At 35.0% G+C, this 13,843-nt stretch overlaps 2 protein-coding genes across 6 annotated transcripts in view; both read left to right on the top strand.

The window, feature by feature from the left end:
* The window catches only part of Vps8 (vacuolar protein sorting 8), a 24,337-nt gene extending 16,849 nt beyond the window's left edge, over positions 1 to 7,488 (top strand). Inside the window, exons 17-21 of the mRNA XM_022062501.2 lie at positions 292 to 448; positions 1,284 to 1,572; positions 2,489 to 2,626; positions 3,729 to 3,924; positions 4,369 to 7,488. Coding sequence (XP_021918193.2) covers positions 292 to 448; positions 1,284 to 1,572; positions 2,489 to 2,626; positions 3,729 to 3,924; positions 4,369 to 4,606 — 1,018 coding nt within the window. The 3' untranslated portion in view covers positions 4,607 to 7,488. The remainder of the gene's footprint in view (positions 1 to 291; positions 449 to 1,283; positions 1,573 to 2,488; positions 2,627 to 3,728; positions 3,925 to 4,368) is intronic.
* On the top strand, positions 6,814 to 13,843 carry LOC147873039 (uncharacterized). Of its 5 annotated transcripts, none has more exons than XR_015536303.1 (4): positions 6,814 to 6,918; positions 9,581 to 11,399; positions 11,637 to 12,796; positions 13,432 to 13,843. XR_015536303.1 is itself a non-coding variant. In XM_087353317.1 (4 exons), the coding sequence occupies exons 2-4, from the start codon at positions 11,171 to 11,173 to the stop codon at positions 12,651 to 12,653; spliced, it is 366 nt and encodes a 121-aa protein (XP_087209443.1). In that variant the 5' UTR covers positions 6,814 to 6,918; positions 9,581 to 11,170; the 3' UTR covers positions 12,654 to 13,843. The 5 variants fall into 5 exon arrangements, 4 of the variants coding, with proteins under 4 accessions (XP_087209443.1, XP_087209442.1, XP_087209441.1 ...); XM_087353317.1 differs by having other exon boundaries at positions 11,637 to 11,735; positions 12,616 to 13,843; XM_087353316.1 differs by having other exon boundaries at positions 11,637 to 12,781.

Below are 13,843 nucleotides of genomic sequence, written 5' to 3'. Positions count from 1 at the left end.
GGTATGTCTGTGAACCTGAATATCATGCACACGTTTTATTTTGAACATTGGTCCCTCAGATCCCCAGACTCATCTGACATCTGATAATTCTGTTTTGTGCCAACGATCCCTTCTAATTCTGAACATGTGTAGTACAGACTTTTAAGTGAACAGTACTAATAGTCAGTCTTGTAAAAAATGTTATTGCATGTACATTTTGAACCATAATTTTAATATTTGTTAAATATGATTTGAGAGGTGCTTGAAGTGTGTGTGTGTATATATTTTTCTCTCTCTCTTTTTACTTCCAAGGGACTCGCATTCTGGGTTGGCTCAGCTGAAAGATGAGTCAAATTTTGATCCAGAATTGGTAGAGCAATATATTGAACTACTTTGTGAATTCAGTCCTGAGAAGGTCTATCCATACATTATAAGCAGTGAAGGTTATCGACTGGATAATGCTTTAAAGGTATGCCATCTTTGCGTAAAGGGTGTCATGAATTGTAAGTAGTTGCTTATTTTATTTTGTGCATTCATTTGTTGTTTCCTATTCTACCGTAAGTTTTGCATTTATTTATTTAATTACTTTTTGTACAATTAAATCTTAAAAAAAAAATTAATGGACTTACCTGTTTTCACCTTGTCTGTTAATCATTAAGCTGTGTACAGGAGACCAGTTTCTCAATTTTGGTCATATTGACTGCAGCATAGGGGACTGAAATGTGTGTTTACAAACATGTAAATTCATAGAACAAGGATTGGTTGATTGGAAATAACGTTTTGGTTTTAAACTGGGTTGTGACTTAATTTTAACTATTGTGTTTGAAGGGGAGTGAACTGTTTCTTTTTCACAAATGGTACAGTTGTTCTGAATTACATGCATTCATAATGGTCCTCTCATCAACACTGTGATTCCGAGCTTGTTTCCAGTGTAATTTATAATTTGTACAAGCACTATGTGATGATTTTTCATCACATAGTGCTTGCACGAGTGGAATCCAAAGTGATGCATTGTTGCTTTTGAAACACGCTTGCGTCAACATCATTATAACCCTCAATTTGTAAGTTCCTTTGTAAGTTGTGGATTTGCATATCTAGGTGATTGCACAGTGTGATGCAGTTAGACTTCATATGGCCAGTATCTTAATGCAATAGCAAACATGCCCTGAAGAATGGCAAAATACCTGATTGTACACATAATTTTCAGATAAACTGGTAATTGTGAAACACATTTGCTTTTCCTCATTTAAGGAATCATCATTTGAATGACTTGTCCTGACTTTTTATTAATGTACACTGTACAGATCACAAAAAGGTTTTCTCAAGTTGAAGCCACAGCATTTCTTCTGGAGAAGACTGGAGATTTCCAGGGTGCACTGAGTCTGATGATGGAGAAGCTGAATGGACTTCTGGCTGAAGAAACTACTGAGAACATAGACACAAATGAGTTGTCTAGTTTGTCAAGCAAATGTGTTGGCCTGTGTCAGCGTGGTTCTGCCATGTTGGATGAAAAGTCACGCCAAGCTCTCTGGTTTCCTCTACTTGAAACTTTAATGCACCCACAAAGAAGGGAGAAACCTGTGCATTTATCAGGTAAGTGTTAGTAAGTTGACATGCCATGAAACTTTGTGTATGTTAGGAAGTATAATTTAATTTACCCAGAAATGTATTTTCAAATTTTTATTTTATTAACTGCTGTACCATATTTTCTTGAATATCCCACACCCTTGGAAAAACTGTGAATCAATTTTTTTAAGAAATACAAAACAAAGGAGGTTTATGCAAATTTGTTGCATTATTAAAGTATGCACATAGAGTGTTCTTGGAGTTCTGGTGTGATGTTTTTCATATATTTTCACTGCAGCCTCTTAACTTTCCACAATCTGATATCCTGCAGTATGAATATGGCATTAATTTTGCAGCTCTGTTGTGGCCTTACTGTTAAAGTAATGGCTTTCAGATCAAATATAAATCAAGATAAAAATGTACTTACAATTGAAAGATTTCTGTTTTCTGGGTTGTTGCGCTGTGTAGTCAGGACCCTAATGACGGAGGCAGTATGACCTCTGAAACGTTGGATAACATCGACAAGACTACACAGCGCAACAACCCAGAAGACAGAAATCTTCATACTCACCGCTGTGAAAACCTCAAATCTTACGTACTTACGGTTACTCTTCTCTATTGTTTTTATTGTTATCCAAGTGCAAGTGAAAATGGTTGTCTTTATTATTCTATGAAATGATTGAAGGTGAGTGAAAGTTCTGTTTGTGTATGAAATCTTAATAATAACCAGACTTAGTCTGTGAAAAAGAAAACTATATTATAATAACTTCAGTGTATGGTCACCTCCATGGTATTCACCTTTTGACTTCATACATTCCAGTAAGTCTGTTCTGCCTGGGAATTATTTTTTGATTGTCCTCGCATAACTTTTATCACATTGCTCTGAAAGGTACTGTCTTAAGCTTGTATATTGATTGGTGATATTTCTATGTTTGTTGACCAGCAGTATTAAAGGAGATGACACAGCAGTTGCTCATGTCAATGAGTGCTTATGTATCATTGCCTGCAGTGATCCAGGTTATACTCATGGATCCAGCTTACAAAGGAGGAAAATTTGGTGACATTAGAGAGCTCATGATCGGTGAGTTGCTTGCATCTTTTTCGTGAAGCTTGGGAAAAATACAGTATCTCTTTCATCAGTTTCTGAGAGAATTAATTATTCATATGAAACCTGTTAAAGTAGAAATAATTACATTGTGTAGTAAATAAAGAAGCCTTTACCTGAGCTGAAGAAACATGGGAATAATTTTATTATCTTGATGCAATTTTTAATCTTTATCATCTACATGTCACTGCTTACACCTGATTCAGCTGGCTGTGCATTGTTGTACCATATTGAACTCTGCAGTTAAGTCCACCTGTAGTATGGAGTTTAAATACCCTATTACCATATGATAAAGATTAATTCAGAAAGTTTATAGTGGGGACAACATATCTCATGCTTTCTTATATGGTCACTATATTCAAAGGTGACTAAAAAGTTAAATATAATTTTATTAGTTTTGATAGAATAATCAATAATTGCACTGCTATTCAGTGCATTTGGTTCACTAGTCCACAAGTTTCCTTATTCCATCAGAATAAAATGTTTTTGGTTGGGCCTTAAGCCAATCTTACACTAGTTCTTCGTCATCACTGAAGAATTTTCAATTTTGTAATATATTGTTTACTGGTTGAAAGAAGGTTAAGATCATATATAGCACTAAGTCAAGAATGTTAGGCAGATTTTGGACTGCTTTTCTTGTAAGTGGTTTTGACAGCGTGAGCAACTACATTGAGGGTGAGTATTTCTGTCTTCAGATGAAAGGAGGACAAAAGTCGAATCTGTTGGTCCCCCTGATTGAGCTAGTCTGAAGCCTGGACTAGCTTGACCAGGGGGCCTAACAGATTATACTTTTGTCATCCTTTTATATGAAGTTGGAAGTAGAACCATCTTGAAAAATAACACAATCTTCTCCAGTCTATTATATATATTGCCTTGATTTCTGATCAGTAGTTGACTGTGATGAAATGTAAGTAACCCCCGAATTTAAGTTCAGTATGTACTGTTCAGATAAGCAGTGGTATCTTATTACTGTTGTGTTTTCTTATACAGTCATGGTCTTCATGATATATTTAAAGATTTTAGTCTTATATGCTATCTTGTAATGGTATTTGGTATAACTTTTTCTTTGTTTTAACAGGTATGCTGAGTAGTTCTTGTTATGAGGAGACTCTTCTGCAAGCAACTGCTCGTTTGCTAAGTACTGATCTGCATCATCAGTTGGCAAAACTATTAGCAGCATCAAATCAAGGAATTTCACCCCGCAGTCTTTTCTGTGCCATGTGTCAGAACTTTCTTCATAACCTCAGAGATGATGATCATGATATTGTTTTTAGGTATCACTTTTAATATTTATTGCAAGATTAATAAGTAAATAAATAAATGAAGGTGGCAACTACTGCATTAATGTGAAATGTTTTGTTTTCAGTTCATACTAAAGTGTTTGTCTATAATACACACACTGAAAAAAAGCAATAACACATCAGGTATTAATAGGAAATATGTCATAGTGGCTTTTACAGTAAAGAAAGAAGTACACTTCTTCTTTGCACCTACTCTAATGGTTTAGATAAATTTTTATTATGTGAAAAGTTTGAGACAAGTGGAAAATTATTGAGATTGTGGTCAGATTGTATCTTCTTGATATTTTAAATTTGTATGGTAACATTATAAATACATCTATTAGCAGTGCAAGTGATATTTAAACCTATAAAAATCGAATCCTACTGAACCTTAAAATGAGTGCTTGTATGTATGGCAGAGTGTATCTTGTGTTGCAGGTGTGGCCATGCATACCATGCAAGTTGCCTGGAGACACCATGGAAGTGCTGCCATTGTGTAGCCACAGCCTCCACTCCTACAAGTCCCCCAATAAGGCCACAAAGTCTACCACAGTCTGTTGTGTCTCCAACTCACTCTGCACCTGCTTCACTGGTCTCACAGGGACTCCTTCAGAGTCAGGACTTTGGTCTTAGATTGGCACCTCCACCACCTCCAGACCTGGAAGGAATATTCTAGTCAACAGATTTGTGTCAAGATAAGATTAAATTGAAAATGTGGTGCTATGTTATTGTATACAGCTAGTGTCTGTCAGTTGATTGCAAAGTCAAAAATTTTCACTTTAAGAGGCATTGGGAGAAATTACTTTTCTGAATTTCCAAATTTGTTACCTGTTTTTATGTGACAAAAGTTATGTTGTTGAACTTTTCCTTCTTTTATTATGTGAAGACATGTTTGAAACATTACTTGCCTAATTGGGATTTAAACAAAATAGAAGATTAAGCTAAAGTTTACAACATCTAGTTCTGAAATTTTGGAAACAGAGTTAATTTTCTGGTTATATTTTAAAATATTTTGTACTGTATAAAAATCAGATGGTTGATATAAGAGAAGATTACTTACAAAGCAAGGACACATCTAACAAAAGATAACACATGCTATTTTATCCACATTATTAATTTTTCTCATGTGGTGTTTAAAATGCTATCATATATTTAATTGATTTATTACTTTTTTAATTAGAGCCCATGTTATCTCTTTCTGCAGTTAGACTGACTGTCCTTGAAGGACGCAGTGAAGGTTCAAGTGATTCAGGTCATAAGTGATGGCTCCCGGAAATATTTCAGACAGCTGGCAAAAGTGTTTAGCTGCTGAAAGACAGTGTTACTTCTGGATATGTGATAAGACTTGTGTGCCAAAATGTTTTGAAGGTACAACACTATTTGGAGAAAATCCCAGTTATAATAAATATTTGTGAAATACTACAAATGGCACACAGTACAGAGACATGAGTTACATGAAAATGAAATTGAATTCTTATTTTATGTGCGATCCCTTTCTTTTGTTAGTCATCCATATATTTCGTGTGTCCGTGTTATGTCATAGCACAGAGAGGACATGCACTCTGGTGCCAGCAGCTGACATGTAAGCCATGTGTCTTTAACCCAGGGCACACTTGCTAATCAAACTGCTGAAAATCAGAGTACGTTCGCTTTTTGCGATCTGTTTTATGTGCATTGCAATTTTGGAAGCCCAGAAACAAATTATTTCTCACTGTCTCTTATACATATTATGAAGTACCTGTTAGTAATGGTGATAAAGCAACATAATTGATTGCAGTATTATCCAGATTTTAAAAGAAAATTGAGAAAATTCATCTTTATTATAATCATCATTACTATACTGAAGTTTAGCTTGGCTTAATTTTTCCATCTTGTAAGTGTCTGTAGATACATCTTGTCTATAAAAATGCATCCAGCCCATTATTGCAATTTTATAAAATTAGTTGGTAAGGAATTGAAGTTTGCCCAAAATGAATTTCTGGAAACATATAGATTTGCAGTGGGTTTCCCTATTAGTAGTTAATTTTCTGCTCATAACTTTGGGGAATACTAGGTATCCAGTTCATCTGCCATGGAGCCAACAAACAGGTATGTGCAAGAAAATGCCAGTTTGCTCTTCCTTTAAAATTCTGGTTGCCCACTTTTGCAGAAGAGCCTAAAGTTCTGCTTTATATATTGTTGCATTATTTCTGAACACATGATGAAGCTGTTGGCATAATTTGATTAACTACTTGGCAACTTTTTTGCAGTCCAAAAGTGGTTGTTTTAAAGCTTTTATGTGGCCTCTTAGAGTAAACTATGCCTCATCTGGAGAAAACACAAAACCACTAGTAATGGATTCCTGCTTTATAGTGTATGGACATGGTATTTTGTACACAGTTTTGTTTCAACATGAGATTTATGGCATGCACCACTGAAGAGCCAAGTGCAACAATGACCTTTTGGGGCATGTAATCAAGTACTGTGTTATCCAGAAGGTATCTGTCTTCTGGTTTGTTGTGCCATGTAGTCTGGTAGAAATTTATATTGGAGGCAGCAGGGACCTCTGAAACGTCAGTAAATTTGTACTAGACTATGCAACACAACAACCCAGAAGACGGCCATCTTTGAACTCTCTGCCGTGAGAACCTCAAATCCTCCACAGTGTTATCCAATTTGTATTTAGTCCAGTGTAGGATTTTCATGTTGTCTTTTCTTCCAGCACAAGCCTTTTTTATTATGAAGCACAATAAAACCAAAATATTTTCAGTGACATTTACTCCATGACAATAAAAATGCTTTATGAAAAGTTCTATTTCAAATATTAGGCTATACTTCATTTTGCCACTGTACTCAAACCTGTTTTGAATAGAAATGAATAGTCTTTGTTCATTACCTTTTAGGCTGTCAGTGAGAAACAGAAGCAAATGCAGTGGGGGGTGGTTGCATGGGCAGCCATGAGTTGCCATAGAAATTGCTGACCATGGTTGAAGCTGGCTGTCTCCTGAGGTAATGCACCCTGAGCCCTAATAATAGAGACAGTAAATGCCACTAAAATGTCAGTCAGCATCTGCCAGACTACACAATGCAATATCCCAGAATGCAGCTGTCTTCATAACCTTTGCTGTGAGAACCAAAATTATCATGCCCTAAAGATGTTTAAGTATCCCCCAGATTCTATCATTAAATGTTTGTAAAGAGATTAGAAGGAATTTGTTTTTCTGATAACACTTTATGTATGAAAGAAACATACATTGCCAGGACTGTTGGGCCCTTCTTAAGTATTTTCCTAGGTGATGTAAGTGGAAATGTCACAAAATATCTGTTTTAATTGTGTTTAAGTCAAGCTGAAGCAGGAAGCAGTTCATATTTCATTCAGGGTATTAGTTTTGATGGACACATTTCCATCCTTTGATGTTTAGTTGAAGCAGATGAAACAAAAGAAAGACTGGTTTTATATTCCAAAATGCATTCATTCCATTAGTATAATCTTGCATATATTATAGCCAAATGTAATATATTTATTTTCCTTTGTTATATATGAATTCATGTATGTTAATAAAATGTTTTTTTCTACAATTTGCTTACCTTCAATTTACTCGTCATTAAATGCTGGTACATTACATTATGAAATCAGAATTTTAAAAATGTTTTGTGTTGTTTGCCCCCTTTCATACCTTGTAAGGAAAGTAGATGTACATTTTGCCTTTGTTTGCCAGTAATAATTTGTGAACTAGTTTCATTTAACTTGAATATTATGTTATTATAGGCCACACACACCTGCTTCATATGCAGGAGGTACTGGGTTTGAATCTTTGTCCAGAGAATGCCTATCATGATGGAGGTTTCTGTGCTTTACCTTAATCCCTCAAGGAAAATGCCAGGATAGTGCATTAAATTAGGCATTCTTTCCAATTCATTAATCATCCTATCAGTCATTGCTATATAATCCGAGCTACTGACAGCATCATTAAATAAACTAATATAATTCTTTAGTATCCTGATATCATATGCAGCAGTTACTTGAACGTCTTAAGTGGGAACAAGCTAAAGAAGCTTTTATTTTATAATTTTCATGTTCTGTGTGGTGAGAGAAGTACAAAAATTATATATTATGTATAAGCCTTTTCAGTTCTCCTCACATCAGTGAAGCTGTTTTCCAATACCGTGTTCTAAATGTAATTTTAAAATGAGATTGCTAGCCTTAAAACAGTCTTGTGAGAAGATCTTCCAGATGTTTTCAGGTTTTCTCCAGTTTTGTGCTAATTATGTTGTGCTTTGATCTAATCTAATTGGGGTGTGTTAAAAATACTGTTGGACAATTCGTAGTTCAGGCTTTTAAAGACTATAAATAAGTAACATATGTTTAGGAATAAGAATCAACCTCTTCACCCCTCTTTTCATTTTATAATAAAATTGTCATTGCTTCTTGGAGTTCTGAACCCTGCCATGCTTTTTAATAATTGGCCTTTTGTATCATTGTTAAAATATGTTTCAATGCAGTTGGTGTTAGAAGATTATAAAATAAGGTTATTTAATATTGGTTATAGTGCAAGACATTAACAGGTATTTTTGAAGTAAAGTAACAAAAGACACAGTTATTTTACTTTCTAACATTTTGTTAAACTTATGTTCCTGATGGCGGTTTAACCCCCCAAGATTTTTTTTTTCATTTCTGAAAGAATAGGAATTTAAGTGTGTTCAATGCTAGGATAAATGCAAGGATTCTAACTAAATGTGCTGCAAGTGTACTATTTACCATAAATCCAACACAGGACAGGGTCTTTGGTAGTTTTATACTGTGAAGGTCTTGTGCCTGTCTGGATGACTGGGGTTTGATCCCTGACGGACAGAGGATTTTTCTGCGTCCAGACCGGCTGTGGGACCGACCCAGCCTCCTGTCTAATGGGTACTGGGGTTCTTTCCCAGGGGTAAAGCGTGGCTGGGGTGTGACACTAACCACTCACCCCCACCTAGTGCTGAGGTTAAGAATGTGTAGGAGCTATATCTCATCCCCCCCCCACCAAGCATCTACATGGCGTATAGTGGGACAGCTTTACTTTACTTTATTGTGGCTGTACATGTATGCCACTCTTGCTTTTCAAAAGAGTGTGGGAGATAATCCCTCTGGGTTCTCAAGAGAGTAGGCGAGCATTTGTAGGCCTATCTTAATCTCCTTACACAATACAAAACTATGTGTATAAAAGTAAGGTGAGAGGCCTTTGTGTTTTATTTTGGCATAAGAAGATTTATACTGAAGCAAAAGATGTACTTGGTGATTTTGCTAGCCAGAGATCAATAACCGAAGAAGATTAAGGATCCCTGTGAGTCATGTAGGAGTACTGGAAAATGCATTATCCTTCACAATGCTAGAAGTTTAAGGCTTCCTGTTTTGCTGCAGAGGTTGATCTACATTAGTGCTTGTGAAATGTGATATTTTTAAAAATATATGTCTGTCAGTATGTGCATATCATTTAATTCAAAGAAAGAGCTATAACGGCAAGTATGTACTAGATAAAATGAGACGTTCAGGAATATTTCCTAGAGCAGTATTTTGAGATACTGTAAAGCTTGCTTGTAATGGAATACAAAGGTATTTAACATTTCACTGCTAGACACATTTATCTTTGTATATTGCTAATTTTCTGGGGTGTGATTCTGATGTCCCCAGGTATAGTCTTGACAGACCTGCCTTCTGCTTTACCTGACAACAATAAGGAATCTATGTCTCAGATGAAAATGCCCATCTCTGGGATTCCAGTTTCCTCCAGCTGTAGGATGATGAAAGTGGTGCCCAGCAAAGGAAAGTTTTAATTTCACATATACTTCAAGTCAAGTTAGAGTGGTATTTTCTGACGTTTATAAATTTTTGTCTTGTAGAGAAAAGGCATGGGAAATTAGTGTGCACAGATCAACAAGGCATCTGGTCAGTCTTGAACCTAAATGCTGTGGCCTAGGATCAAGTGCCTTAACATTATCACACTGTTAATATATTGCAATGTATTTCTGTATGTTTTTTCCCTCCTTCCTCAAATCATTACTGATTCTGTAGTTATGTAGTTAATAATTTCATTAACTTTTCTAATTGAAAATTATATTGCATGCATTTTTTCCTCTGCAACACACAATTCTGAAAATATAATACTTTTACCAACCGTATCCTTTACCAGTTATTTATATCATCAGAAATTGGTTTTCTTTATGTTTCATCAAGTATATATTACATTGATAAATGTGTCAAATAAATGTTGATGTTAATGAAATCTGTCATTTATCATGGAAAAATTAATGGCATTAGAATTGAACTTTGTGTAAAGTAGGGGTTATATCAATATGAAGGAAATAAATTACCAGTTTTGGAGATGAAACATGATGCAAGATGGATGAATATGATATGCCCAATATGCATTCATTTTGCTCAAAATTCACATAAAAAACTACGCATAATTTTTCTCAGTTTTGCTGAACATTATATTATGATTAGCATTGCTACTTTGATTTTAAGCTGTTTCCAATTTGAATACCAGTTAAGATTATGAAAAACGTGCCAAAGACTATCCTGACATAGTTTTTTATGCTGCTTTCAACTTACTATTCATAACCATGAGCTGTTGTGCATAAACTGAGCAGTTGATACATCATGATCAGCTGACCTAAGACAAAGTAATTGCTCTTCTCTGCACACCTCTCAAGAGTTGTGTCATTCCCTCTGTATTTTAAGTAAAAATAAAAATGAATCAGTCAGAGTCCCTTTGATATAGAAATATAAGCTGAATGTTGCTTCTTCCATAACTTTAAAAATGGCATATGGGTATTACTGTAAAAAAACTCGCATGCGTGGTACATGTTCCTTTGTATGTACAGGGCAGCATGTGTGTGGGAGGAGGCTTTACTGTAGGCAGTTTCAAAGGTACTTATAAGAACATGCAAACTACAGTATTCCTTCAGTTTCTATCTTCTTAGGCAGAGGTTTGTTTTGAAGTTATTTACCAAATACATAATTTAGACAAGGACAGTGATATTCTATACATTACTTCTCTTGTCGAAGTTTTTAACTCAAGTTGTTTCATTTGGAATTTCAACATCCTGAATAGTGACAATCTTCAGTTTTAATTTGCAGTATTTCTACAAGTACTTTCACACAGTGTTTTGGTATTTTATTTTTACTGTCCTCATGGATTCAGTAAATCTTAGTGTGACATGTGCTTTTCTGAAGAAACATGTGTAATATTAGATATTTTAGATCCTATTCAACCTCTTAATGTTACTTGTTATAATAGATGTAATGTCAAAACACACCATTATCATTGTCTGCTGTTCCATGTCAGCCATCTGGTTGGCTTATTCAAGCACCTACAATCTGCATCCAGCCACACTTCACAACATAAGCATAGTTGTGGCTCTACTCTCGCCAGTGTCTGCCAGGACAAATAATGCAAAAAAATTAATTTTAAATAATCTCTCTGGATACAGAGCTACAGAAAGTACAGGTATGCATTTGAAGAAATGTACTGAAGATGATGGTATAGGTTTGAAGATAAGTAATAGTGATATAATAAATACTGAAATATTGTCACACTGAACCAAAAATGTAGCAATCTGAATGGCTCAGTTAGGCACTGAACTAATTAATTTTATGTGTTTTTATTTATTCCATTATTTTTAGTACACAGAAACATATCAGTTTACAATTTATAAATTAAGTAATGGTTTTTGTTTTGTTACAGTCCTTGAAGATCATGGATGTTTAATGAAACAGATTCTTCAAGACATAATTCCTAAGTCAAAAGGTGTAACAGATGTGCTAGAGGCCAGTCTTTATGCATGTAAGAAGTGTTTGTTATTAGATATACAGAAACAATTTGATGCTGCTCAACCTGATATGGGACGGAAAAGATTTGCATATTCAGTTTATGATGAGCGGAAAAGATCATTACTTGTGAACATGAAGAAATTTTTGAAAATGTTTCTAAATATGCCTGTTCCAGGAGATAAGGAAATAAATGGTAAACCATTCATTCTTTTGCCAGTGGCCATTCTGATTGAAATTTTGAGAATTTTGAAAGACTTCTCTGATACAGTGTCTGCTTCACTAAATAGTAATTATTTAAGCAGTAAAATAGAATATTCAGTTGCACCAACTATTATTCATCATCTCATGAAGAAACAACAAAACCATAGTTCAACATTTACAAAAGAGTTCAGTGACAATAGTGAACAATATTCTGCCCAGTCTGAAGTACACACCAGAATCCAGCCTGATTCTTCTGTGTGGAGTCATGTCATGTCTCCAAACTGTAACGTAAGAAACTTTTCTTGCAAGACTGAAGTTCTTCAACCTGGAAGAAAACGGTCCAGTAGATTTGATTTGGAACTTGACACAGAATTTGCTCATTTGCCCAAAGCAGCCTTAGAGTTCCTTTCGTATAGCTCTACCTCTTGCCCTTCCAATATGAATGAACCATTGATCCACCAAGTTGATCCTCATATTTTAAACTCCCTTCCAGTTCAGCCATCCTGGCTCCCATATCAACCCAGAGAACCCCTAGGTGGTTGCCCCACACAATTGTGGCCCCATGCCAACCCAGCCCGCATATGGCCACGAATTCTGTTAATGGCAAAATGTGTGTGTGATGGCTTACGATGTGCACTTCATGGAACTCATCGATGTATTACTGTTAAAGTTGCTGTGGTATCATTAATTAGGGACACAAGAGACGGTAGAGACCACATTAGAAATGTGAGAAGGCGAATGGAAATGGTGGCTGTAGGATGTGTATGTGCCGAACAGAAATCAGTCTTAGTTAATGAACACCGGCCACCCATTTTGGAGTGATTAATGCCGAGTCCTTCGACACTGCAGGAAAAGCTGGTAAAGTAAGCATTTGTAAGTTTACATTACAGCAAACAGAAAGGAGTATCTCAGTTATGTAACCAAGTCAAAAATATTTGGAATTAACCATTTGAAAAACGTGTTCTTGCATAGCATAAGGGATTTTTGTAAAGGAACTTTACCTGCTGTAAGTAAAGTTTGTGATGGTTCTTTTGTTAGAAAAATAATTAAAATATTGATAGTGTTATGATCTCATAGTTAATTTTTACTTTGCTCTTTAGATGTTGCCTGTTATGATTTTTAGTTATTTAGAAACTATAAATCCCTAGTCATTTGGTAGGACTCTATGGACTGGGGATTGATCCATCATGAAGTCTCTTCAGTAAATATTTTTCTAGAAAAGTAAATATTGCCAGGTAAGAGTTATTCAAAGTAAGTTAGTGTATTTTTGTTAATTCTTTTCTCCACATAGTTATCCAGTGTCGCCTACATAACTTCGCAGATGTCATATCATGTCAGTTCCTGCCTGTCTCTAAATCTTCAAAATTGCATAGTATTTTTCATGTTTTATGAAATTATAAGTGTGCCACTGCCTAAATACTTTTTAATTGCATATGTTGGAATAAATATTTGTAATCATAGTGCAGCAAAAAATAACTTGTCCTGAAAAATACTGGGTACTTTTTCAGATGTCTGGAACTGGATGATGGATACTCTTCTTTTGGGATTTTATACATACAAACGCATGTGCTTAACCAAACCAATAAGGATGTAGTTGAAATATCACATTAGCCTTATAATGAAGCTAAAAGGAATGTGATGCAAGAACTGACTCATTATCAGAAGCTGTTTTGCACAATATCTGGCAAAAAACCTAATTCTGAATTTGTAAATATTTTCAGATTGTATGTCCATTTAGAAAAGAAGCAAAAGTATGTGGTGATCTTGAAACTTTGAACACTTGGTTCATATTTACTAGTAAAATTTTATGTTCTCCAGCCTTTAAATATACTCCATTTTTCAAAACAATTAACCAAGACATATAATTGTATTGTATTAAAACAGCATTGTGTAACAGGAAATAAACAATACTAAGAGTTA

This window comes from Zootermopsis nevadensis, unplaced genomic scaffold (assembly GCF_977971745.1).
Source record: "Zootermopsis nevadensis isolate Lab colony 2312 unplaced genomic scaffold, Znev_1.0 Znev_ptg000022l, whole genome shotgun sequence".
Classification (NCBI taxonomy): domain Eukaryota; kingdom Metazoa; phylum Arthropoda; class Insecta; order Blattodea; family Termopsidae; genus Zootermopsis; species Zootermopsis nevadensis.
This window is presented reverse-complemented; position numbering and strand designations above follow the sequence as displayed.